Genomic DNA, 24,956 nt, shown 5'->3' with positions numbered 1-24,956 from the left:
TATACATTGAAAGGCAAAAAAATAAGTATTGCAACCAAAAATAATTTATTCATCAAATATTATCTCATTATATCTTTGAAACATCCCTGTGAAGTATATGATATTAAGATCTTCATTTTATATTTGAGTATAGGCAAATATTTGAGTGACTTGAAAGTGTAGATAAAGGTCTGAAGTAAGATAAACTCAGGTATTCCTCACTCCAGATCCAACATTCTATCCTCTATACTTCAGCTTCTAAAGAGTCATGAAATTATAACTTATTATCAGTAAATGTTTGATTTGTATACCTATTTTATACGGTTAACCCAATGTGTTATGTAAAAATTTTTCATGCAAAAGTGGGTTATAAGTAGAAAATGTTTAAGAAACCTTTCTCTACACCACCCAGTAGCTTTAGGGTAGACACACACACACACACACACACACACACACAAACACACACACTCAGTTTTCTATTCCTATTTAGTAATTGCTGAAATACTTTCATATCTAACTTTTTTGACTTTCCAATAGAATGTCCTAATTTGATTTTTTTTTAACTTTCAAATTAGATTTGTCTAGATCTGAAAGGGGTGCATTGATCTCCACGTCTATGATAGCTTTATAATTTACCCCTGAAACTCACCAAGCTTTTCCTTCAAGTGTTTAGGTCTTTTCTCCTTGGGTATATTTGTTCCTCTCTATACTCATTGCTTTATTGAACCAGAAATATCTCCTAGTTTCAGTCATATCTCTATCAGCCCATTAGCTACAGCATGAACATCCACCCTTCACTTTTATCTATGCTAGAATTCTATATTCCTAGTTTTCCACAGAACTTCATTATTTGGATTTCTCACCATTACATTATGTCAAACTCAGCAATTCTCAAAAGAAATCTTGAAATCCTCACTGAATTACTGTTATTTTTCCAAATTGTTTATCACCATCTGCCTTCATTGAAATTCTACTTTTTTAAATACCCCTTCCTGACCTTTTCTGTTAAATATCACTAATCCTTTCAGGTCAAATCAGACCAAGTCAATCAAATTAACAAAGAATCATATTTATTTTACTTTGTTTTATATTTTACTATCCTGAGGCAGTTAGTTCCATATGACTACTGACTATATTTTTGAGTGTAGGCAGATAGGTAAGTATCTGAGGTAAGATATGAGCTCAGATATTCCTAACTTTGTAAGTTCTTTGAGGAGAAAGTTCTATATTACAACCTCTAACAGTATTCATAGTGCCTAGAACCATGCTGTCACATAGCAATTATTCTTTAAATATTCACTGAATGACTTGTAATTTATTAGAGTCATTGTCCCAGAGTGGTAGAGGAAAGGAGAAGGGAGGAAAGTATGTATTAAGTGCTTACTAGGTATTGTGCTAAGCACTTTACATACATTATTGCATTATTTCCTCATAAAGCCCTTTGAGGTTGGTGTTGTTATGATCCCCATTTTATATTTGAGAGAACTGAGGCAGAGGAATGTTAAACGATTTGCCCAGAATCACAGAGTTAGTTAGGGTCTGAGGCTGGATTTGAATTCAAATCTTTCTGATTCCAGGACCAACCCTCTATCCACTATATCACCTAGCTGCCTTTGTGGCAAAGAATTAGATCTTTCAATAAAGGGGAGAAGCCATCAGGGAAGCTGAGGCAGAATCTTACACAGGCTGTTCCTACTTGCCCTTTCATATCTCCTTGTTTTTGTTCTTCCCTATCCTTAGAATACCTACACTTTGGATTGTTGCTGTCTCACCAACCTTTAAAGCCTAATTCATTTCCAACCTTTTCCAGAAAGTCTTCTTCCTGATTTCTTCTATCAATAACAACCTTTACCTTCAGATCTAACCTAGCAGTTGATTTTATAACTGAAATGCTCTTACTATATAATTGTATGCTTTCTGACACCTTACCACCCCTTTATCACACAAAGTACTAGTTTGTAAGTTCACTGGGAACTTTTGTCCTATATGGATTTTTGTAACGCCCATGGTTTTGTACCGTGCTTTGTAGATAGCGTGTGTCTGTAAATATTGGTTGTTTTGCTCAGCATAGCATTATATAACAGAATTTGTGTAGAATCAGTGCATTCTTTCCCAAGATAGTAGTCAAGAAAAAGGGACAAAATCTGTGCACTTAATTGTATTAGCTTTCTAAAAAGGTTACAGTTTTATAAGTCCAAAGCATGCTGCTTGTAGTTTGGGTCAATATCCTGTCGAAGGTTTGAGATTTAGCACAAGTAAAATAATTTCCTTGGATACTTTTTGGATTTAGGCATTCTAATTGTAATGGAAACAAAAGTGAAACTCACTAGAAGCCAGCAGGGGGTGTTTTAGTGTTTTCCTGCTCCAGCTATCTTCCTCTGCTCCTGCAAAATATGGCAAAATGCTCTTCAGGTCTGTGAATTTTAGTCACTCACTCCATATCAATATCATTGTAGAAGAACTCAAACTACAGGGCCATGAAATCACCGTCTTGATGCCTTCACTAAATATTCTTCTTGCTTCGACCCAATTTCCTTTTAAGGTTGAAGTGCTCATCTTGCCAATAATTAAGATAAAACTGATTGGTGAACTACATGCCTAGGTATTATATGTCTTGAATTCTTTCCTGGTGGCAGGTACCAGTAAGACTATCCAAAGCATTTTTTGACTTTTATCTATGAAACAAAAAAGTATGTTTTGGTGCTGTGTTAAAAGAGATGTTGTTAAAGGAGATTTTAGGAAGTTGGGTTTTTTGTGTTTCTGGCATATGAATTTCCCCCTTGTCAATCTAGTAGTTGAACTACTCAGCATTCCAGTTGTGGGAACCATTCGATTTTCTCATGAAAATACCTTGGAGATAACATCTGCGCACCAACTAACGTTGGCTAATGGGTGGGATGTCCTTTGATGTAAGGTGAAGAATTGTGTGTCTTACACTTTTAGTGATGCAATACATTTGGTTATAGTGGTATATTGTCTATTTTGGAATGAATAGTAGAGCAGAATTTTAGGTAAAAACCATTTCTTATTTTTTTAGAGTTTGAAGCAGTCAGTACGATCCTATGACTCAATGGGAACCTTGAGAGATTGTATGTAAAGAACAGGTTATCAAGGAATTTGACTTGAATTTATAATGAGTAATAAAAATTCTTGCCCTTTGAGACTCAAATTTCAGAAGGTTGTAGAGAGGATGACATAGTAGATTCAATACTGAACATGAAAGACAGAAAGACTATGGTTCAAGTACTATGCTAGCATATACTGAGGCAGCTATGTGGGGCAGTGGATAGAGCTGTTAAGTCTATATTCTGGAAATTGTGAATTCAGATCTGATCACAGGAATTTACTAGTTGTTTGACCTTAGACAAGTCCTTAAATTCTGCCTCAATTTTCTCACCTATAAAATGGAGATAATTATAGCATTATTCTCCCAACATTGTTATGAAGATCAAATAAATCATATTTCTAATATTTAGCATAGTATTTGTGTATATAATGGGATCTATATAAATGCTTGCTATTATTACTATTATTATTATCATCATCTCTGGCTGTATTATTCTTTGTAAACCACTTAATCCCTCAGGACTCTAAACAATTTTGTAAGTCTTAAGAAAAAAAGGTACCAAAATGAATTGGTAAATTTTACCCATGTAGGAAAGTCTTATGCCAATGAAATTACAGGATAAATTCCTCTCCCATAGAATTTAGAGTGGCAAAATACCTTAGAAATTTCTCTCATATGTAATACACCCCCTTCTTTTTGTAGATGAAGAAAATGAATATAAATTTAATACTATTTGTACTTTACCATGTCACTTCCTCCAAGATCATTTCACACCGGTTATTCTTTGCCTTTAATCTAGCACATGCTGACCCTGAACTATGCACATCTGCCTCAGATGCTTACTGGCTATGTGACTCTGGCAAATCATTTAACCCCATTTGCCTTAATTTTCTTATCTGTAAAGTGATATGGAAAAGAAAATGGCAGACCATTGTAGTATCTTTGCCTAGAAAACCCAGATGAGTTTGAAAAGTCAGACACAGCTGAAAAAAATGGCTGAGCATCATATTTACCACAATTCTTACAGCTTTTAAAGTTGTTTTTTTTACAGTGTTGTGTTAACTGTAAACATTTTTCTAATTTCCCTTTATTTTTATAATATTAATATAATATAAATTAATTTCTGGTTTGGAAAAATATCACTTTGATTCAGTTCACACATCTTTCCATATATATTTAAAATTATCTATTTCCTCATTTCTTAATGCACAGTAGTATGGTAAGTCACCACATTCATATACCATAACTTGTGCAGCCATTCCTTGATCGATGGTTCTTCTTGAATCCAGATCCAGTGCTCTGTCCATTGAGTCACCTAGCTGCCTAGAAACTACTTTGCTCAACAATAAAACTAACAGATTAGGTTAAATAAACATACATTTATGAAAAGAGGAAGTACTCAAATTAATAGAACAAAAGAGAAAGGATACTCAATCTCAAGGGAAGAAATTCTATAGATTGGTGGATGCAGTATATAGAGTACCAGAACTGAAATCAGGAGGCCCTGAGTTCAAATATGATCTCAGACACTTGATACTTATTGGCTATATTAACCCTGAGTCACTTCACCCCAATTGCCTTGCCTTTTATAATTCAGCCGAGTGTCTTAAAAATATTTCTTGAATTGCACTGAATTAATTAGCCAGTTTTGTTGTATTACATTGTGTTCCTTGATTTGTTTCTTGAGCATATATTGGTTCTCTCTATTTCAATTGTAAGAATTATAAAGAATGGAACCATACCTTTTTATATTCTCTTTTTTGATTTCTACCTACAGATTCACTTAATACAGCTGTCTGCCAAGGGCTTGGCAAATATTATTGAGTGATGGACAGAGTTCACTGTAGTAAATGTGTTTGTTTGTATGTGGTGAATGGGTGGTTATTTTCAGTGGGAGGAGAATTGCATTTAGAGATTAATCTTCTACTTGTCCCTTGATTTGCCTCTATGTCTTCAAAAGAACAGCAGTCCAGTGTGATAGAAGACTTCAGGCTCAAGCAATATGCCAAAAAACTGGGCTACTATTCTACTGGGGCTGCAGCTCTGCTGCTTTGGCTATGGGGCTTGCGGGAAGGTTCTGGTATGGCCAGTGGAATGCAGTCACTGGATTAATATAAAGACAATTCTTGAAGAGCTGGTAAAAAGAGGTCACTCTGTGACTGTGTTAATACCTTCTGTTACAATTCTCATTGATCCCACTGACTCTTCAGGCCTGAACTATGAAGTTTTCCCTACGTCAGAAACTAAAGAGGAAGTAATAAATAGATTGGAAAGCTTTTTGGATGATCTTATTTACCAAGTTAACAGACTTTCATCCTGGGAAACTGCATGGAAATTTCATACAATGATGAAGAAATCTGCTAGTGAAATAATATCACACTGTGCAGCTGTAGTTTTCAATCAGACTCTCATGGAAAAACTAAAAAAAACTGATTATGACGTCCTATTTACCGATGCTGCATTTCCATGTGGAAGCCTGATAGCAGAGATGCTTGGAATCCCTTCTGTAAATAGTCTCCGATTCAGCATGGGGAATGCCTATGAGAAACACTGTGGAGGACTTCCATGTCCTCTTTCCTATGTTCCTTTGCCCCTGTCCACACTGACTGACAAGATGACCTTTATGGAAAGAGTATACAATATGCTATTATCTCTCTTCTTTGATATCTTCCTTCCTTCATATGACACAATTTGGGAGCAGTTTTTCAGTGAAGCATTAGGTAAGAAAAATAATTTTAGAAGTATTTTCCTATGAGTTGTCTTATTTTCAGTTTTGTCTCTCATGGTGATTATTATGGCCTTCTTCCATGAATTTAAGCTTTTCTACTTTGTAGAACATAAACAGACTGAGAAAGCTTCACATAAAATCTTTTCTAGTATAAAGATGCAGGTTTCTAACCACCTTAAATATAGTAATACTATCTATAATGACTGCAATAGTAATAAATAATCTTTCTGTAGTGATGAGAAACAATTTTCACTAGTAGAAAAAGAAAACATCGACTTAAATCAATTCTCTTATGATTATGTGCTCCTTGTGTTTCTCCACTCCTGATGCATTTTCATGATCCTCAAATGTCTTTCCTTATCACCTTATAATCCTATGTTTTCAATTTGTGTTTGTCAATAAATTTTAGGGGTTGAATGCTTGGATCTCCCTGTGAGTTACTCATTGCCATTAACCCCTTCTTGAAACCTAGATTTTCTCTCTACTGAGATATCACAAGACAAAGCATTTATTGAGGTGTGTATGTATGGCAATATAGCTCTCTGAAATCAGAACAAAAACGTGCTTTAATTTTTTAAAGGATTTTTATTCCTAAGAAGTGCATAGAATTAAAAGAGTGAAGGTTAAAAACTGCAGATAACTTTAGCTGAAGCTCTTATAGGCAAAGGTATGAAACATTAGAATTTAATCTTTCTAACTTCGTAATTTTTTTCTTCCTCACTATCTTCCTCATATTATCAATAATAAAAGTGGAAACTTTGCAAAACATCTATGAACTTTCACACCATGGCTATGATATCAGCAAATTTAATATCCAGGGTACAGAATTCATGTTAAGGAGGATTCTGGAAGTCTATCAAGCTGATACAGTGCCCATGGAGCTGAAACTTTGGTCAACCATTTTAGAAAACAATGACAACAATATAATATAACTGATAATACAAAAAGTCCATGGTACTCTGATTTATTATGATGATTATTAATTTTTCTCCAGGATCTGTAATAAGAAATTATATCTCTCTTCTGTGGCAGAGAAATATGTGGCTGTGGATGTGGAATATGAGATAAAAAACTGCAGAATCAGCTATAAGGGCAAAGTTTTTCTTGATGAGGTCTTCCCACATTTGTAAGAACACTTTTCACTGTTAATCACTTAGTTGTGGTTTAATGGATGAGTCCTAGAAAATTGATTGATTAATACCTGATTGATTATTGTCCTTCATTCTCAGAAGACCCGGTATGTTAGAGTTGAGTTATCGTGTATCTGACTGTGGCTGATCAGACCAATATGAGTTTGGAATGCTCTGCCATAGATTGGACACAAATAGTTCCTATTTGGGGCAGATTCTCTAACTTTATACATCTCACATTCTTCTGAGCTAATTCAATTCTTCTTTGCTCATAGAGCACAGCACCTTGTCTGATGAGGGTATGTCATCCTGAGTGGTGTATCTGTGTATCATTATATCAGTGTCTCCCATGGTCTTTTATCAGTATGATCCATAGTTATCCAATCAATTTTAAAGTTCTTAAGAGAGACCTTAAGAATATTCTTGTATCACTTTTTCTAAATCTTGTGAACTCCTGCCCTCTGTGAGTTCTGAATAAAATAACCTTTTTGGCAAGTGTACATTTGGCACTGGAACAATGTGGTTGTCCCAGTGGAATTGTGTTCTCTGAAGTAGAGAGACTGAAGAACAGTTTGCTGCCTGACAACTCAAGGAGAAATACCAGGAGCCGAACATGTCTATATAAAACGTTTGTAGATCTGATCAAGGCTTTTGATACTCTCGGGAAAATTATGTCAAAATTTGATTGCTCAGAGAAGTTTATCAGTATTGCATGACACTTTTATGATGACATACTTGCCTAGGTTCTGGACAAAGGACAATGCTCTTAAGCTTTCTCAGTCACCAATAGAATAAAACAAGGCCGTGTAGCTTGCTCCTATATTTTTTAGCATGATGTTTTTAGTCACGTCAAATACCTTCAATGAGGATAAACATGGAAATTTACTAAGGTCATTTGGAAGTTCAATATTAATCTTATATGTAAGTTTGCCTTTGCAAAAATACTTGTGTTTCAGGATAGTATTATAAGGAAAGAAAAGAAACTTCCCAGAACTAATTCGAACAGAATGAGTCCATCAACTTGGACTGCAGCTAGATAGTAGAGGTATGCATATATATATAATTTATTTTCTTTGAAATACGATGTACTTCATTTATACAATTAAATGCATTATTTTGAGAAACGATTCTATGGGTTTCTGTAGACTGTCAAAGGAATCCATGAAACAAAGAAAGATTAAAAACCTCAAAATTTGAGGGACTGATTCAGTTTTCTTGCAAGGAGAATCAAAGATTAAAGATGCATATGGTGGAGAGAATGATTGTTGGGGTGAGGTCTGAGAGGAGATTGGGGCAGATGACCTCAATCACTATGACTTCCAATAAACTTATACTGATTTCTACATCAGAAAGTGATGTTTGCCTCCTCTGAACTCTTAAAGCACCTGGTTTAGATGACTCATAAAGTTCTACCTTTTGTTTCTATAGCCCTTTAGAGTATAAAAATGGGTTACAAATATCTTCTTTCATCTTGATGACAACCCTGAAGTGTAGATGCTATGTTATTACCATTTTAAAGCTGAGGAAACTGAGGCAGATCAATCTTGTCCAAGGACAATACGGAGTACTGAGGACATATCTGAAAACTGATCTTCTTGGTTCCAGGTGCACCTCCTTATATCACACTTATTCATATGCAATAAAAAGAAAAGTCTTTCTTAGAATATTATAACTGCCAATGAACAGATATTTATTAAGCATTACAATGAGTCTGGTACTTGTACTAAGTGCTTCAGATAAGAAGAAAGATTTTTTTTTTAATTCCAGATCTCACATGCTAATGTGAATAAATAGGTACATGTTACCTTCAGAGTAGTAGAAAATAAGCTTAGAAAGAAAACTCCAATATTTTCAGGAGCTAGGAAAGCCTAGAAAAAGAAAAAGACTCATTTCCTGTGGATGCCTATCAATTGAGGAATGGCTGAATAAATCATGTATAGGAATGGAATGGAATGTTATTATTCTATAAGAAATAATGAGCAATCCTGATTTCAGAAAAGAGTGGAAAGACTTACATGAACTGATGCCGAGTGAAGTTAATAGCCAAGAGAATACTGTACACAGTGACAAAATGATTATGTGAACATCAATTATGATGGATCTGGCTCTTTTAAACAATAGGTGATTCAAGATAATTCCAATATTCTTGTTATGGAATGTACCATCTATATCCAGACAGAGAATTATGGAAATTGAATTGGATCAAAACATACTATTTTCACCTTTGTTGTTTGTGTATTTTTTCTTTCTCATGTTTTTTTTTCCCTTTTGATCTGAATTTTCTTGCACAGCATGATGAAAATGGGAATATGTTTAGAAAAATTGTATATGTTTAACCTATATTGGCTTGTTTGCTGTCTTGGGGAAGAGGGAGAGGAGGAGAAGGAGAGAAAGAGAGAGAGAGAGAGAGAGAGAGAGAGAGAGAGAGAGAGAGAGAGAGAGAGAGAGAGATTGCAACACAAGGTTTTGCAAAGATGAATGTTGAATGTTGAAAACTATCTTTGCATGCATTTGGAAAAATCAAATACTATTAAAAAAGAATAGTTTTCCAGAAATATTTTTAAACTTAGATTAGAATTCAAAATATTTAAATTTCTTTCCTATATGTGAAGGTATATATATATAGATAAATGTATATATGTGTGTATATACATAGATCTATAATATATAATATATTTATAAGCTTTATGAAAAGGACCATTTTATGTTTGGCAGTGAATATTGTTGATCAACTGAATTCTTTGTTTTAAAAAAGTGCCCATATTTATTAAGTTGGTGAACCTAGACAAGCAAGCAGAATTATTATGTCTAAGAAGTAGGTCTCTGTTCTACTGCTGCAACTCTTTTGCTTCAGCTATGGGTCCTATGGAAAAGTGCTGGTGTGGCCTACAGAGTATAGTCATTGGATCAATTTAAAAACCATTCTGGAAAAGCTGGCACAGAGGGGATACACTGTGTTAGCACCTTTTCTCACATATCTCAAGGCTAAACTATGAATTTTGTCCAATGCCATTTGAGATAGAAGAAGCAGTAAAAGAGATAGAAGAAACTTTGTTCAAAATGATTTATGAGTTTCCTAATCTTTCATACTGGGGAAAAAATCTGGAAATTTTTGTGACCCTGAATCTATTTGTTCAAAGGATAAATTTAAGCTTTAGTCTTCATTTAGACACTCATGCAAAAGCTGCAAAAAGTGGGCTACAATGTCCTGTTTTCAGATCCTGTACATCTATGTGGAGATCTGATTGCTGAAATGCTTCCAATTCCTTTGGTATATACTGTCCAATTTACCTATGAGAAATACTGTGAGGGACTTCCATCTCATCTGTCCTATGGGCTTAGAAGCTTGGGCAGTCTGACTGACAAAATGACCTTTATGGAAAGGTTGAGGAATATGCTATTGTCTTTCTTCTTTTACTACTATTTCGATTTGTCTAACAAAATTTGGAAGCATTTTTACACTGAGGCCTTAGGTAAGTCAATAAGTCTTTAGGAATCATTTCCTGAATGTTTTGGTCTGATTTGTTTTACTTTCAGTTTTGTCTGCCAAGATGATTTAAAAAAAAAACTTTTCAATGGTATTTTATTTTTCCAAATAGATATAAAGACAGTTCTCAACATTCTTTTTTTTGGTAAGCTTTGTGTTCCAAATTTTTTTCCTTGTCCCTTATATCCCCCCTTGTCAAGACAACAATGATCTGATATAGGTTGAATATGTGCAAACCTTTTAAATATATTTCCATATTTGTCATTTTATGAAAGAAAAACCAGATCAAAAGAAAAAAAAATATGAGAAAGAAAAAGCAAACAAGAAAACAAACAAAAGATACTATGCTTCCAACCACATTTAGACTCCATACTTTCCTCTCTGGAGGCAGATAGCGTTTTCCATCCCAATCTATTGAAACAGTATTGTTAAGAAGAGTCCATTATGGTTGATCAACACACAACCTTGTTGTTACTGTATACGATGTTCTCTTAGTTCTGTTTACTTCACTCAGCATCAATTCATGTAAGTCTTTTCAGGCTTTTCTGAAACCAGTCTGCTTATGATTTTTTATAAAACAGTAATATTCCATTATACTCATATACCCTAACTTATTTAGCTATTGCGCAAATGATAGCCATCCACTTATTTTCCAATTCTTTGCCACTACAAAAACATTTTTGCACATGTGAGTCATTTCCCCTCTTTTATGATTGGGATCCAGATCCAGTAGAGACCCTACTGGATCAAAGGGCATGCACAGTTTTATAGCCCTTTGGGCATAGTTCCAAATTGCTCTCCAGAATGGTTGCCAAAGTGATTATCCTGGACTCTACTACACTCACCTGTTTTAAGTCAAATCTTGCTCAGTATAGAGAAACAGATTGTTTGCCTCCTTAGATATAGTATCTCCAGGTATCTGTAGCAATAACCAGACCATTGGCAGTACATTGTGAGCAGTAAGGAATAAATTTTTTTTTTAATTTGACCAGAATAAATTCTCTTATTGTCATTGCATTTCCCCATTCTTGATGGAGCTTCATGATCTCCAGTTCTATTGCTCTCTGAGTCTGTGTTCCTCATCTATCTTTTCCCAGGAAACCCAGGGAATTAGCTGGGTGGATTTTCCTATGGGATGCTCATTTCAACTTCTTTTTCTTGCTATATGCCTTTCTTCCTCACTAAGCTTTGCTTGTACAAGAATATGGAGATCTTAATTTCTCATGATTTCAGAGGGTGTCCCCCCTGAAATCTGTGCCAAGTTTTTCCTTACCTTTTTTTAACTTTACTACAAATAACTGCAAACCTTAAAATTATGTACAAAGGAAAAGTGAAAGATTATAAAAATCTCATTTATTCTTAGTCTTCCATGCAAAGAAAAAAGAAAATTGGTTTTAGTTTTTATTCTCCCTTTTCTTACAAGGCAGATCTCCATGCTAATCTAGCTAACCCATTCTCATCTGTATCAAAATCTAGATATTTTATCTAGGGTGGGACAAGCTTATAAATTGATGATTTGACCATCAACTATTTATTAAGCAATTTTTCTGTGTCAGGTACTATATTAAATCTTGGAAATTCAAAGAGATAAGTGAAATAGCCCCTGCAATTAAGGAGTTTACATTCTAATTGGATGGCAATGTTGGTATAAAATCAAAACCTAGAAGGGAGTTTGTTAACAGCTAGAACAATCAGCAAAGGCCTTTTATACAAAGTGGTGTTTGAAGTGACTCTTAGAGGAAGAGGGAGACTTAAAAAGATGGAGATGAGGGAGGACAACATTTCAAGCACAGAGGACCCAAATGTAAAAGTACTGAGAGAAATTATGCACGATCTCTGATGAATAGCCAATTGTTCATTGTGGCTTAAACCTATAGTACATGGAAGGGAGAAACATGTTGGCAGATTAAGTAGGAAAATAGAAAAAGTCCAGGTTGGAAAGAATTTTAAATACCAGTCAATTTCTGATTCTAGAATTAGTTAGGAGCTATTAGTATTTATCAAATGGGAAGGTAGCATGGTCAAGTCTGTGCATTAGGAAAATCACTTTTGTAACTCTGTGAAGAATGAATTAGGGAGGAGAGAAACATGATGAAAGAGAATTGAATTAGGAAGCCATGGATTTTTGACGCACCAATTCTTTAGAATTAGACTGTTTAATCTATGCTAATATTTGAATTTTACTTCAAAGGACATTTGTTGATTACACCTATATTCTATTATATTGTGGTCAATTCTGCTTTTCTGTCTTAATTAATTTCATTTATTTACTTATTTATTTATTTTGGCAAGGCAATCAGAGTTAAGTGACTTGCTCACAATCTCACAGCTAAGTGTCAGGTGTTCAAGGTCAAATTTGAATTCAGATCCTTCTAACTCCAGGACCAAAGACTGACTCTCTAGTCATTGTAACATCTATCTTCATTTATGAGGTATTAAATACCTGCTAGATTTTAGAGAAATGTCATACACATATATTTAATCCTTTTGATTCACAGTAATGGCTAGAGCTATCATATTCAAATTTTCTAAAATTCTATTAGAGCCTTAATATCTTCTTCCCTCTTTTTTCAAGTTTCTCCATAATTTTAATGTATTTACACACAAAATTTTGTGAGTGTATGTGTTTTGCATCTGTGTATAGGAACCTTCTTCTATCCAGATAAAAGCAAGTTTCATGTGGTATCCATTTCACTATACTTATTCTTTTGCATGCTCTTCTTGAATTTGATTACAAGAGAAATAGTAAATTTGAATCCTTTCCTCAGAGAACATTTATTGATTATATTTTATTTTATTGTGTTATAATCAATAAAGACTGTTTTGTATTTTTTCTTTTCTTTGTTTTCAATTCATCCAACTCCTTTCTCTGAAACATATGAGGTGACGCCTTTCTTTTTCCTCTTATTATCATCAAAATAGACTAGATCTACCTCTAGATTATCTGTGTAATTTATTTTTCCATTAAGGAAGGAAAGGAGGAAATAAGCATTTATTAATTGCCTATAGTGTACCTGGCACTTGCTAAGTGCCTTATTGTTTTTTGCTTGTTTTCGGAGGCAATTAGAGTTAAGTTACTTTTCCAGGATCCATGAAGCAAAAAATTAAGAATAAAGGCTTTCTGAAGACCTTGTGTTTGTTATTCAGGTAAACCCATGTCATTAACTCTGATCATTACCATTTCTTAGAGAAAGTTTAACCGGAGCAAAACTCACAGCAAAAGTACCAAGCAGCTCAGAAAATACATTCATCAGAAAACATATAATCTCCTTAGCAAATGATGGAACCTGTCAGTGAAGATAAAGGGTTAAGAATGTAAATTCAAGGGGCAGCTAGTTGGTTTAGTGGATAGAAAACCAGCCATGAAGTCAGGAAGATCTGAGTTCAAATCTGACCTCAGGCACTTAACACTTCCTGACTATGTGACCCTGGGCAAGTCACTAAACTCTAATTGCTTTAGCTTTGTTCTGGTTAAACTTGTTTTGGGAGGCAATTAGAGTTAAGTTACTTTCCCAGGATCCATGAAGCAAATAATTAAGAATAGAGAATTTAGCAAAGAAACAAAAACAAAGAGAAACATTTATCTAGTCTTTTACCTTAAAGATATGTAAATTTTATGGCCCACAGATAGAGCTAAGAAGTAGTCTCTAGAATTTGGCTATCACTGACTAACAAACAGATTATCTATCTAACAGTCAGCAAAGAACTGAGTAGTCTATTCAATATTGTCTCAGGAATTTGATCTGTGGGACTATCCTGAGTCTATAAGACTTTAGAATAGATTGGGTGAGGGCCAGACTCCAAAGTCAGAGGATTTAAAAATCACTGGCTTATTGTTAGAATAGAAGCCCCCTAAGGCCAGGGGATCTCAAAATCATTGCTATCTTCCCTAGAAGATATTACATCAATTGGACTACCTGAAAGGTATGATCAAAAAAAGAATCTTAATACAATAATGCAAGAATTCAATAAAATTGTCTTGAAGTGTTAGAACAGGAAGGGAAAATAGAAATAGAAAAACAAAAAACACCACCAATGATCACCACCATTCAGAAAGTGAATTCTGAAACCCCCGGGTAAGGAAAAAAAATTTGTGACAAGAAACAAAACAATTCAAATATGGTGGAGCCACAATTAGAATCAAACAAAACCTAGCAATGGCTATGTTATAAGACCACAGGTGTTGGAATACTATATATAAAAGAGAAAAAAAAAACTGGCATTGCAGTTGAAAATATCATCCCCAGCAAAGTTAAGCATAATCCTGAACAAGAAAAAATATTCAGTGAATTTTGTTTCAGGATTTTTGTTGCAAAAAGGAATGAATTTAAGAGACAATTTGACATATAAGATCCAAGAACTATGTTAGGTAAACATCAAAGACTGACTACAAGGGACTCAATAGGGAAAAATCACTTAAGTTTCATAAATGGAAATATAACTCATCTTTCTAAGATTGTCAGTCATAATTGGATAATTTGAAAGAAAGATTGGGAAAAGACTAGTTGATTATGATGTGACTCTGAAAAGCAAAACTGTGTAGAAAAAAGTTAAACACGTAATTATCTTATGAGGTGAGAAAGTTCTTCCTTTACAGAGAAGTCCTTCCTTCTCTGCAGAGAACAGAGGACAGAAAAACATAATGTAGGCTTACAGAGACACATATATGTATATGTGTATGTATTTGTACATACATTACATATATATTTGTTTGTATATGTGTATGTGTGTATATACCTATGTGTGAGCCTCCTTTTGACGGAGTGGAGAGGATGGAAAAAAATAAAGTAAAAAAATGCACAGCAGAGAACAAAAGAAAACCTACTAGAAAGTTAAGAAAAGAGGGACAACTCTGAACACAATGTGTAGTATTTATTATATAGGCTTTCTTGAAATAGAAATGTATTGCTTTATATTTTAAATCCTCTTATGTTCTGCTGTGCTCATGGCAATTTTTTTTCTTTTCCTATTTTCCATTAAAGTATAAAATAAATAAGTTAAAAAAAAAACAGTACAAGTTCACTTGCTAAATATCACAGAAGATAAAAGATTCTTGCCAGTATTGACTAACAAACATAGCAAAAAAAAAAAAAAAAAAAAAAAAAAGCAGTTGAGGGAAAAAAAAGTTTGGCATGAGATCCTTTGAACCAGATCATGCTGAGATCATATTTAGATAGTCTTGGAAAGAGGACAACAAACAGATATAAATAGAGTAGACCTGTCATTATTTTTACAGCATTTTTTCCTCATGAGCTATGGGAAATGAATCAAAGCTTTGGGACTCTACTCTTATTATCTATGTGAAGAAAAAAAGGCCAAAAGCTCTTAGGCAGATGAAGTTAGGGGAAAACAGTTAGATCTTATGAAGTACATGGAAGAAATCTATTTTGAAAGAAAGGCAACTTTATAGGGTCTCAAGGAACACTTGTCAAGCTCTCTCAGAAAAAGGTCAGGAAAACATCATGGACAGTATTTTTTAAACAACTGAGACAAAAATGAGCCATATGGTATAGTGGAGGAGAATGCTGGGTTTAGAATTATTATAAATCTGTCTTTGCTCCTCTTTCTGATACTCATAAACTATGTGACTATGGACTAGTCACTCAACCTTTCTGAGAACTATTTTGCTCATAAAACAAGATAATATTTGTAGTACATATTTTTCAGTTGTTCTAAGATAAGAAGTGAGCTAATGTATTCTATACCTTTTGCATATCTTTAAGCACTCCTATCAATGTTGGTATGGCAATTTTCTCCATTGTATAAAATCTTGATGAGAATAGTCAATGTCAATGTGTCAAAGATAACCTTGATAAAACAACCAATCATTCAAATATTTGTAGATGATTTTTTTAAATAAAAATTTAGCACCCCATAGTACCATATCTTCAATGAAGGCACAACAATGATGGAAAACATGAAGAGTCTGAAAATATCACATTGTTGAGGTTGGGAAGGGGGCCCCAAAAGTCATAGACCAGCATTGGAGGTGTCTCAAAAGAATTTGCAAGCTTGAACCAATTTCCTAATCTAGGGACAAAGTTTATTGGAATTATAACACCAATTAAAATGGGCTAAATTCCAAAAGAGATTAGCAAGGAACAGAGAGAAAGGAGACAGATTTGTAGGACAGAGTTGAATCAGAACTGCATGTTACTTATTTGTTAATTTTATGGCTTTTGGGTAGGTTTGAGGAGTGGTCTTATTCACTATTGTCTCAGGAACTTATTTATCTCTGACCAACAGATTTTCAGTCAGTAAAGTTTGTAGGACTATTCTAAGGCCAGAAGGCTTTAAAATCATTGACAGACAGATTGTCAGAACAATAGCACTCTAAGGTCAGGGGCTCTCAGGATCATTGATACAGCTTCCCTAAAGTTTAAGGGAAAAAAACATTACCACATTCCTTGGCTCGAAGACTCTTACAATCATTGACAGACAGATTGTTAGAACAATAGCAGTTCAAGGTTGGGGGGACCTCAAAATCATTGCTGTCTCCCCTAGAGGTTACATTACATCAGCATTATTATTTTAGCTGAATTAGAACTAGAATCACAATTGTACATTATCACTAGATGGGGGAGAAATTCTGACATTTATCATAGATAACTGAAGCTGTAGATATTCAGATCAATTAGACAAATAATTTGACCTGTCTATAATGTTCTGTTTCTGCCACCTAATTTAGTACTGACCTAATTGCCTAATCTTGTAACCTTCCCCTCCCTCATATGCCTCGACTCCTTAGATTTTTTTGTTTTATAAGGAACCTTGGAACCATCCTGACCTAATCATTTGATGGGTTCTTACTCAAATCTTGACTCCGGTCCAGTCTCTTTTCCCTGGCTGCCACTGTCCTTCTTTAGTCCAAAGGCATTGAGATTAGAGTTCCGATAAAGGATATTATCTCTTGAGAAACTCCTTCTAACTGAGTTCTGCCTACTTTACAAATTTATTTATTTATTTATTCATGGGTTCACTTGTTTATTCATTCATTCATTCTATTGCAATGAGTCAAGTTCTCTTTTTTCACAAACTCTCTTTAGCAGAAAACCAAGACCAAAGACTGAATGTTATGATTAAATGGAGTTAGGAGTGGTGGGAGGATTTTTCCTAGAAACACACACATCATTTTCTCCCTTTCTAATTTTGGAAAGCATTGAGCAGCTAGAAAAGTAAAATATTACTGTCTCAAATCAAAAGAAAAAAAAAACACAAGGGAAAAAAAGCAAACAAACAACCACCATAAAAGGTGAAAATACTATGCTTTGATCAACATTGAGTCTCCATAGTTCTTTCTCTGGATGAGGATGCCTCTTTCATTGCAACAGCTTTTTTTTTTTTTTAAACAAATTGTAAAGTTTTAATCATTTCCTTTTTAAAAAAAAATAACTTTTTATTGACAGAACCCATGCCAGGGTAATTTTTTACAACATTATGCCTGCACTCACTTCTGTTCCGATTTTTCCCCTCCCTCCCTCCACCCCCTCCCCGAGATGGCAAGCAGTCCTATACATGTTAAATAGGTTACAGTATATCCTAGACACAATATATGTTTGCAAAAATAAACAGTTCTCTTGTTGCACAGGAAGAGTTGGATTCAGAAGGTATAAATAACCCAGGAAGAAAAACAAAAATGCAAGCAGTTTATATTCATTTCCCAGTGTTCTTTCTTTGGGTGTAGCTGCTTCTGTCCATCCTTGATCAATTGGAACTGAATTAGATCTTCTCTTTGTTGAAGAAATCCACTTCCATTAGAATACATCCTCATACAGTATCGTTGTTGAGGTATATAATGATCTCCTGGTTCTGCTCATTTCACTTAGCATCAGTTCATGTAAGTCTCGCCAGTCCTCTCTGTATTCATCCTGCTGGTCATTTCTTACAGAACAATAATATTCCATAACATTCATATACCACAATTTACTCAACCATTCTCCAATTGATGGGCATCCATTCATTTTCCAGCTTCTAGCCAATACAAACAGGGCTGCCATGAACATTTTGGCACATACAGGTCCCTTTCCCTTCTTTGGTATCTCCTTGGGTGTTGGAATCCTTACTAACTGCTAAGTAATTAGAGTTGATCTAATCTTACAAGAAGTTGTTTTGGCCAGAACCTGAAACAAGGTACTAAGTAGAACTAATCAAGACAAGGCTTGTGTTCCCACCTTTACTCAAGGGAGTCCACACCTTAAAGCTCTTTGGGCCAGAGAGCACTATGGGAGAAAACCCATAATCCCATTCTCTCAGAAGGTTCACATATAAGGCGAGACAGCCATTCCAGAATACATTTTTTCCTCTTGGCTGGCTGATCGCGCTAGACTCGAGAGGAACGACTCTGGTGCAGAGAACACTTTTGACGGACTTCAGTGGAGCTATGCCAGAAGCCCTCTCTCCGCGGCAAGTTGGTGGCTGGGCTCCCCAGAAGGAGATAAGAGAGATCTTCCATCTCTGTTGGAGGCAGAAGAAAGCAGAGGCAGAGGCTGAAGGACAGAACCTTTGGATTTGGAGACATCCGAAGGGCTCTAAGCCTCTAAACCGGCTGTGCTCTGAGAAGAACAAACTCCAACATTTGAACTCTTAACATTTGGCGCCCAACGTGGGGCAAACAGACCCCCCCCCCCCCCCCCGCCAGTGGATTTCAGTGGAAAAGCTCCGATCCTGATTCAAGTGGAAAAGCTCCGATCCTGATTCAAGTGGAAAAGCCTCTGATCCTGATCCAGTGGAAAAGACTCTTCAACCCAGAAATTAGGGTGAGTGCAACAAAGAAATTTTGTTAGAAGAGTTAAAGTAGAATTTCAGCTAAGATGGGACAGATATTTAGAAAACAGCTTGTTTCTGTTCAAGGAAAATGTTTAGAGAGCATTGTCAAAGTTATGGAAAGCCAAGGTTTAATTATAAGTTTACAGCAAATCACTGAACTTTTACAAACTGTAAAGGACATATGTCCTTGTTTCTCTCTTGATAAGGAATTAGATCTAAATGAATGGAAATTGGTTGGAGAGGATCTTTGTCAATTCTATGACAAAAATGGGCCTAACTCAATAATTAATACATATAATGTAATACAATTGGCTATAAGAAGTTATTTAAGTGATAGAATGATGAAAAGGAAAGTACAGGAGGAAGAAATGCCAACTTTACTAGGTGAAAAGGAGCACGAATCAGATGAGAATGGAGTTAATTACAATTCTGAGTATGATACTTCACAGCAGGAGGAATTAGGTGATTCCACATCTCATGACCCTCCCTCCGCAATTAACCCTTCATGGGTGGAACAAGGGGGAGGGAGAGAGACAGAAACACAGTCAGCTTCTCCTGTAAAGCAGAATTTAACAAGATTAGAAAAAGCATTAATTAAGGCAAAAAATGAAGGAGAAGATATATCTGATTTTATAAATGCATATCCTGTGATTGAAGAGCTCAACTCCTCAGGTCAAAAAGAGAGAAAATACACTGCTTTTAATTTGGGAAAAATTAAAGATTTGAAAAAGGGTTGTACTCTTTATGGGGCTACATCATCTTATGTGAAGATGTTACTAGATAATTTGTCTTATGAAATCCTAACCCCGAATGACTGGAAATCCATAACGAAAACTTGTCTAGAACCGGGACAAAATTTATTGTGGCTTTCGGAATTTCATGAATTATGTAGGATTCAAGCCCAACGCAATAGGCAAACAGGAGCTATTGTACAAGTTGCTTTTGACCAACTAGCTGGTGAAGGTCAGTATGCAGAGAGTTCAGAACAGATTTATTATCCCATAACAGTGTATGAGCAAATTTCTAAGGCTGCAATAAAAGCTTGGAATTCTCTCTCTGGACAGAAAGATGGAAATAATGCTTTCACAAAAATAGAGCAAGGTCCCAATGAACCTTTTGCAGATTTTGTGGGACGTTTACAAACAGCTGTAATAAGAACCATTGGAGATAATGCAGCAACAGAAATAATGACCAGACATCTGGCTAAGGAAAATGCCAATGAGGTTTGCAAAAGAATTATATGGGGGCTAGACAAAGATGCTCCTTTAGAGGAAATCATAAGACGCTGTGCCACAGTGGGCACAAATGCTTATTATGCCCAGACTATGATGAACATGGGAAGACAAGGTCCTTCTTGGCAGAGGAATTCTAGAGAAACTCGTCGATGTTTTCAGTGCGGAAAAATTGGACATTTGAGAGCTCATTGTAGATATAGAGATAGAGTGAGAAGACAGGGTGAGAGAAAACCCAAAACCCCATGTCCAAAATGTAATGGAGGCTTTCACTGGGCCTCTAAATGTATATTGACCCAGAAGAATGAGAGGCAAGGCCCAGCTCCAAAGTATCAATCAAAGGACAGGTGGGGCATGATAGCAGCTGAGGTTACACCCAGAGAGACTTTAGAAATTCAGGATTCTGATGTCATCAACCAACAGAAAAGCAATCAGGATTACAGTTGGGAAGAACACAGGCCTTTTAAGACAACAAGACAATATCCAATGCAAACAACTCCAATGTAATTACCAGATGACGAGGAGAAATCCCGAATTTGGTAAATAGAAGGGAATTAGATTAACTGCTTGGGGAAGAGGATCTGCTTATATTTCCACAGATGGAGAAAGAATCAAATGGCTGACAAGGATGAAACTGTTTTAGTTCTTAAAAAAACAGCAAGAATCATTGGGTTCCCTGAGATGAAAAATTGTTGATGAGACCTTTTGCAGTACTTCAGAGCGTACAGGAATTATTAGATTCCTGGCACATGAACTAATGGACAATGGAATCCTATTGGACTGTTTCTAGGACTTATGGACATGGGTAAATTTTCAGGATGATTCATGTTATTTGTTACACTACTACTAGCCTGTGTTATATTGCTATGTGCTTATGTAAATTATGTATAATGCCTCCCATATTGATGGATTTATGTATACCATGTATATCTGTTACAAAGTTCTGGCCCATATTGATGGATTTATGTGTACCCCCTCAGAAACCCCCTATGTTTTAAAACAAAAGAAAGGGGGAGATGTTGGAATCCTTACTAACTGCTAACTAATTAGAGTTGATCTAATCTTACAAGAAGATGTTTTGGCCAGAACCTGAAACAAGGTACTAAGTAGAACTAATTAATACAAGGCTTGTGTTCACACCTTTACTCATTGGAGTTCAATGAGTTCACACCTCCCTTGAAGCTTTTTGGGGCAGAGAGCACTATGGGAGAAAACCCATAATCCCTCTCTCTGGAAGGAGCATAAATAGGCCAATGGGCCAGTCGAAGATGTTCTTCAGAGGAAGATGCTACAAGTCGAGATTTCACCGGAATGACATGAAGACTGGAGCTGGCTGGAGGCTGAAGAAAGCAGAGGCAGAGGCTGAAGGACCAGACCTTTGGATTTAAAGACATTTGGAGAGAGCTCTTGGAACCAAGCAGAGAGATAGGCCTCTAAGCTAACCGGGCTATATTGGAGATAATAAAAGATCTGAACTTTTATCACCTGGCTGCTTTTTGAGAAGAAAACGATCACAACACTTGGGGTATAAGCCCAGTAGAAATACTGCTGGATCAAAGGGTAGGCACAGTTTGATAACTTTTTGAGCATAGTTCCAAATTGCTCTCCAGAATGGCTGGATGTGTTTACAATTCCACCAACAATGTATCAGTGTCCCTGTTTTCCCACATACCCTCCAACATTCTGCATTATCTTTCCCTGCAACAGCTTTTTTGAAAGACAAATTAGAAAATAACTCAGAAGCATCTTAAATTCCACAATGCAAAAGCTGCTAGAAGATTTAAAATTCAGCTTCCTAAGTTCTTTTGTCTGCTGAATCTGCACCTGAGTGGCTCACAATTACTGAAATATCTGGAAATTAGGGAAATTTACTTTGCTCTGGAACAATTTGTCTATATTCTTTTTATATCAAAGGGTCATTCAGTCTCTGACCATCCCATCCCATGTACATAGCCCACAATAAATGACTGATACATTGTCTTGTATCTGACCTAATTGTAAGCCAGAAAAAAAAAGCCTGGAATTTCTGTCAAACACAAGTGATTTGGTACCATGAGAAAATATCTCGCCTATTGCTTCTCTCTTGCACAAAAGGAACAGAAAACGGTAGGATTTTCTAGTCAATTGCATCTAATAGTCAAAGTGCCTTTTTTAGTCAGCTTGTCTGCTCTGTAATCACAGATAACATCTAAATTTCACATTATGCTGCACAACCATAGTTTTGTGGTGTTTTTAGAGATGGTTGTCCATTTCCAAAACTATATTTTACGTCTTGAGTCTATCACTTCTCTGACAGGTTATGGGTTTGTGGTTAATGTTAGTTGTTTCTGAATTTTGTGTGAATTTTGTGTCTGATTTTGTAACTCCATTTTGGGATTTTCTTGGCAAAAATACTGGATTGATTTGCCATTTCCTTCTCATTTTTATAGTTGAGGAACAAAGGGAAACAAGGTACAGTGACATGCCCAGGATCATGCAACTAGCCTGAGACCAGATTTGAATTTAAGAAGATGAGCCATCCTGACTTCAGGCCTAATTCTCAATCTCCTGCACCACCTAGCTACCTTAGGATATGAGTAGCATGCTTTATTTGTCCTCTGGAAACATGGTTGATCATTGTGTTGATATTAGTTATTAAAACCTTCAACATTATTTGTTTTTAATAATGTTGTAGTCATATGTATATGTCCACACATATGTTTTACTCCTCATACTGTTCACTTTATTCTGCATCATTTCATATTAGTACTTCTAGCTTTGTATGAAACTTTTCCTTTCATCCCTTTAAAAAATAATATTCCATTATTTTGTTATACCATAATTTGTTCAGCTACTCTTCCAAATGATGGGAGCCAGTTAGGTGCTGATTCTTTGTCATTACAAAGGAATTGCCATAAATAATTTGATATATATCAATCTTTTTCTTCTTTCTTTGATCTCTTTGGGGAATAATACTAATAGTGTTATTGCTACTTTTCAATACATTGTCTTGTATCTGACCTAATTGTAAGCCAGAAAAAAAGCCTGGAATTTCTGTCAAATACAAGTGATTTGGTACCATGAGAAAATATCTCGCCTATTGCTTCTTATACACACTTTCCTATGATTTAGAAGAAGAATTTTAAATTGATTTAAAAGTTGGCAACCAAACCGCCTTGAATTTGAGGCACAAACCTGATTGGTAATCCCAGAGTGAAGAGGCGCACTAGCCCACTAGAGTTTGCATTCACAGTGGAATGGGGATCCTCTTCACAATTCCAGGCAGAAGAGTTCTTGTTGCTCACAGACCAGAGCACAAGCCAGAAGAATAGTTAACATACCTCTTCTTCAGTCATGCTATTTTGAAAGACCTGAAAACTTACCGGTCCGTAGCTGTATTTCTGAAAACAACTGCACAAACCCCCTGAAACTTGAAATAGTGCAACAACCTCCACCCTAGAAAATGTCCTCTACTTTAATAAAGAATTACAGGTTAAGAAATAGGTTAGGAAAATGAATAGAACCACAGAAAAACAGCAAACAAGGAAAAAATTCTGACCATAGATAGTTATTATGATGGCTGTCAAATATAAGACTCAAGAGAAGCATAAAAGAGGGAAAGAGGTAGGAGGGAGGAAGAGAGAGGATTTGGAGCTCAAAGTTTTAAAACAAATGTTAAAAATAGTTTTGACATGTAACTGGGGAAAAATAAAATACTAAATAAAAACTCAAGAGAAGGCAAAATAGTATACAAATCGTGGTGACACCTTTTCTTTGGATTTATGGTTCACTAGTTAAAGCATACATTCTGACAAAACTTTGAAGAAGAATCCATAGTAGGAAATATAAATGTGTATTTCCCTTGAAAGAATAATAATAAATAGCTATAATATCTTAGAATATCTTCTGATAAGTTAAAATGTAAACTAAAACAGCATGGTAAAAAAAAAAAGTCGTTAGACCAATTACAGCTCCTGCCTGTTTTCCCATAGTCTCTCAAACATTTGTCATTTTTCTTTCTAGTATTCTTTAGGACTCTTTTGGTTGTGAGGTAGAATCTCAGTTTTCCTTTAATTTGTATATCCCCATTATTAAGTGATTTAGATAATTTCTTCATATGGCTGTTGAAAGCTGGGATATCTTCCTTTGAAATATATCTATTAATATCTTTCCACAATTTACTGATTGAAGAATAGTTCTTATTTTTGAAGTTTAGAATCAGTGTTCCACAGCTTTGCTAAAATTGTTAATAATTTCAAATAGGTTTTTAGTTGATTTTCTAGGATTTTCTAACTTCAACATCATATCATCTACAAAGAGTGATAATTTTCATTCCTTATTGCCAACTCTATTTCAATTTCATTCTCTTCTAAATTCATTTCTGTTGAATATTTCTAGTATGATATTAAATACTAGAGGTAATAATGGGCATCCTTGCTTGTTGCGAGGTTTGTTTTGGGGAGACATCATAATGTATCCCCATTACATATAATGCTTGCTGATGGTTTTTGATAAATATTACTAAGCATGTTATGGTAAGCTCCTTTTATTCTTAGGTTCTTTAGTGTTTTAAATAGGAATGGGTGCT

The 24,956-nt window shown here is 35.2% G+C and overlaps 2 protein-coding genes across 2 annotated transcripts in view; both read left to right on the top strand.

Moving 5' to 3' along the window:
- LOC127541389 (uncharacterized) overlaps window positions 1–5,158 on the top strand; it is a 38,922-nt gene extending 33,764 nt beyond the window's left edge. The window contains exon 3 of the mRNA XM_051966672.1: window positions 5,007–5,158. Coding sequence (XP_051822632.1) covers window positions 5,007–5,158 — 152 coding nt within the window. The remainder of the gene's footprint in view (window positions 1–5,006) is intronic.
- Window positions 5,063–24,956, top strand: part of LOC127541237 (UDP-glucuronosyltransferase 2A1-like) — a 157,129-nt gene continuing 137,235 nt past the window's right edge. The window contains exon 1 of the mRNA XM_051966456.1: window positions 5,063–5,766. Coding sequence (XP_051822416.1) covers window positions 5,391–5,766 — 376 coding nt within the window. The 5' untranslated portion in view covers window positions 5,063–5,390. The remainder of the gene's footprint in view (window positions 5,767–24,956) is intronic.

The sequence above is a fragment of the Antechinus flavipes genome, chromosome 6, assembly GCF_016432865.1.
Source record: "Antechinus flavipes isolate AdamAnt ecotype Samford, QLD, Australia chromosome 6, AdamAnt_v2, whole genome shotgun sequence".
NCBI lineage: Eukaryota > Metazoa > Chordata > Mammalia > Dasyuromorphia > Dasyuridae > Antechinus > Antechinus flavipes.
The sequence above is the reverse complement of the archived record's forward strand: the minus strand, read 5'-3'. Positions and strand labels throughout refer to the sequence as shown.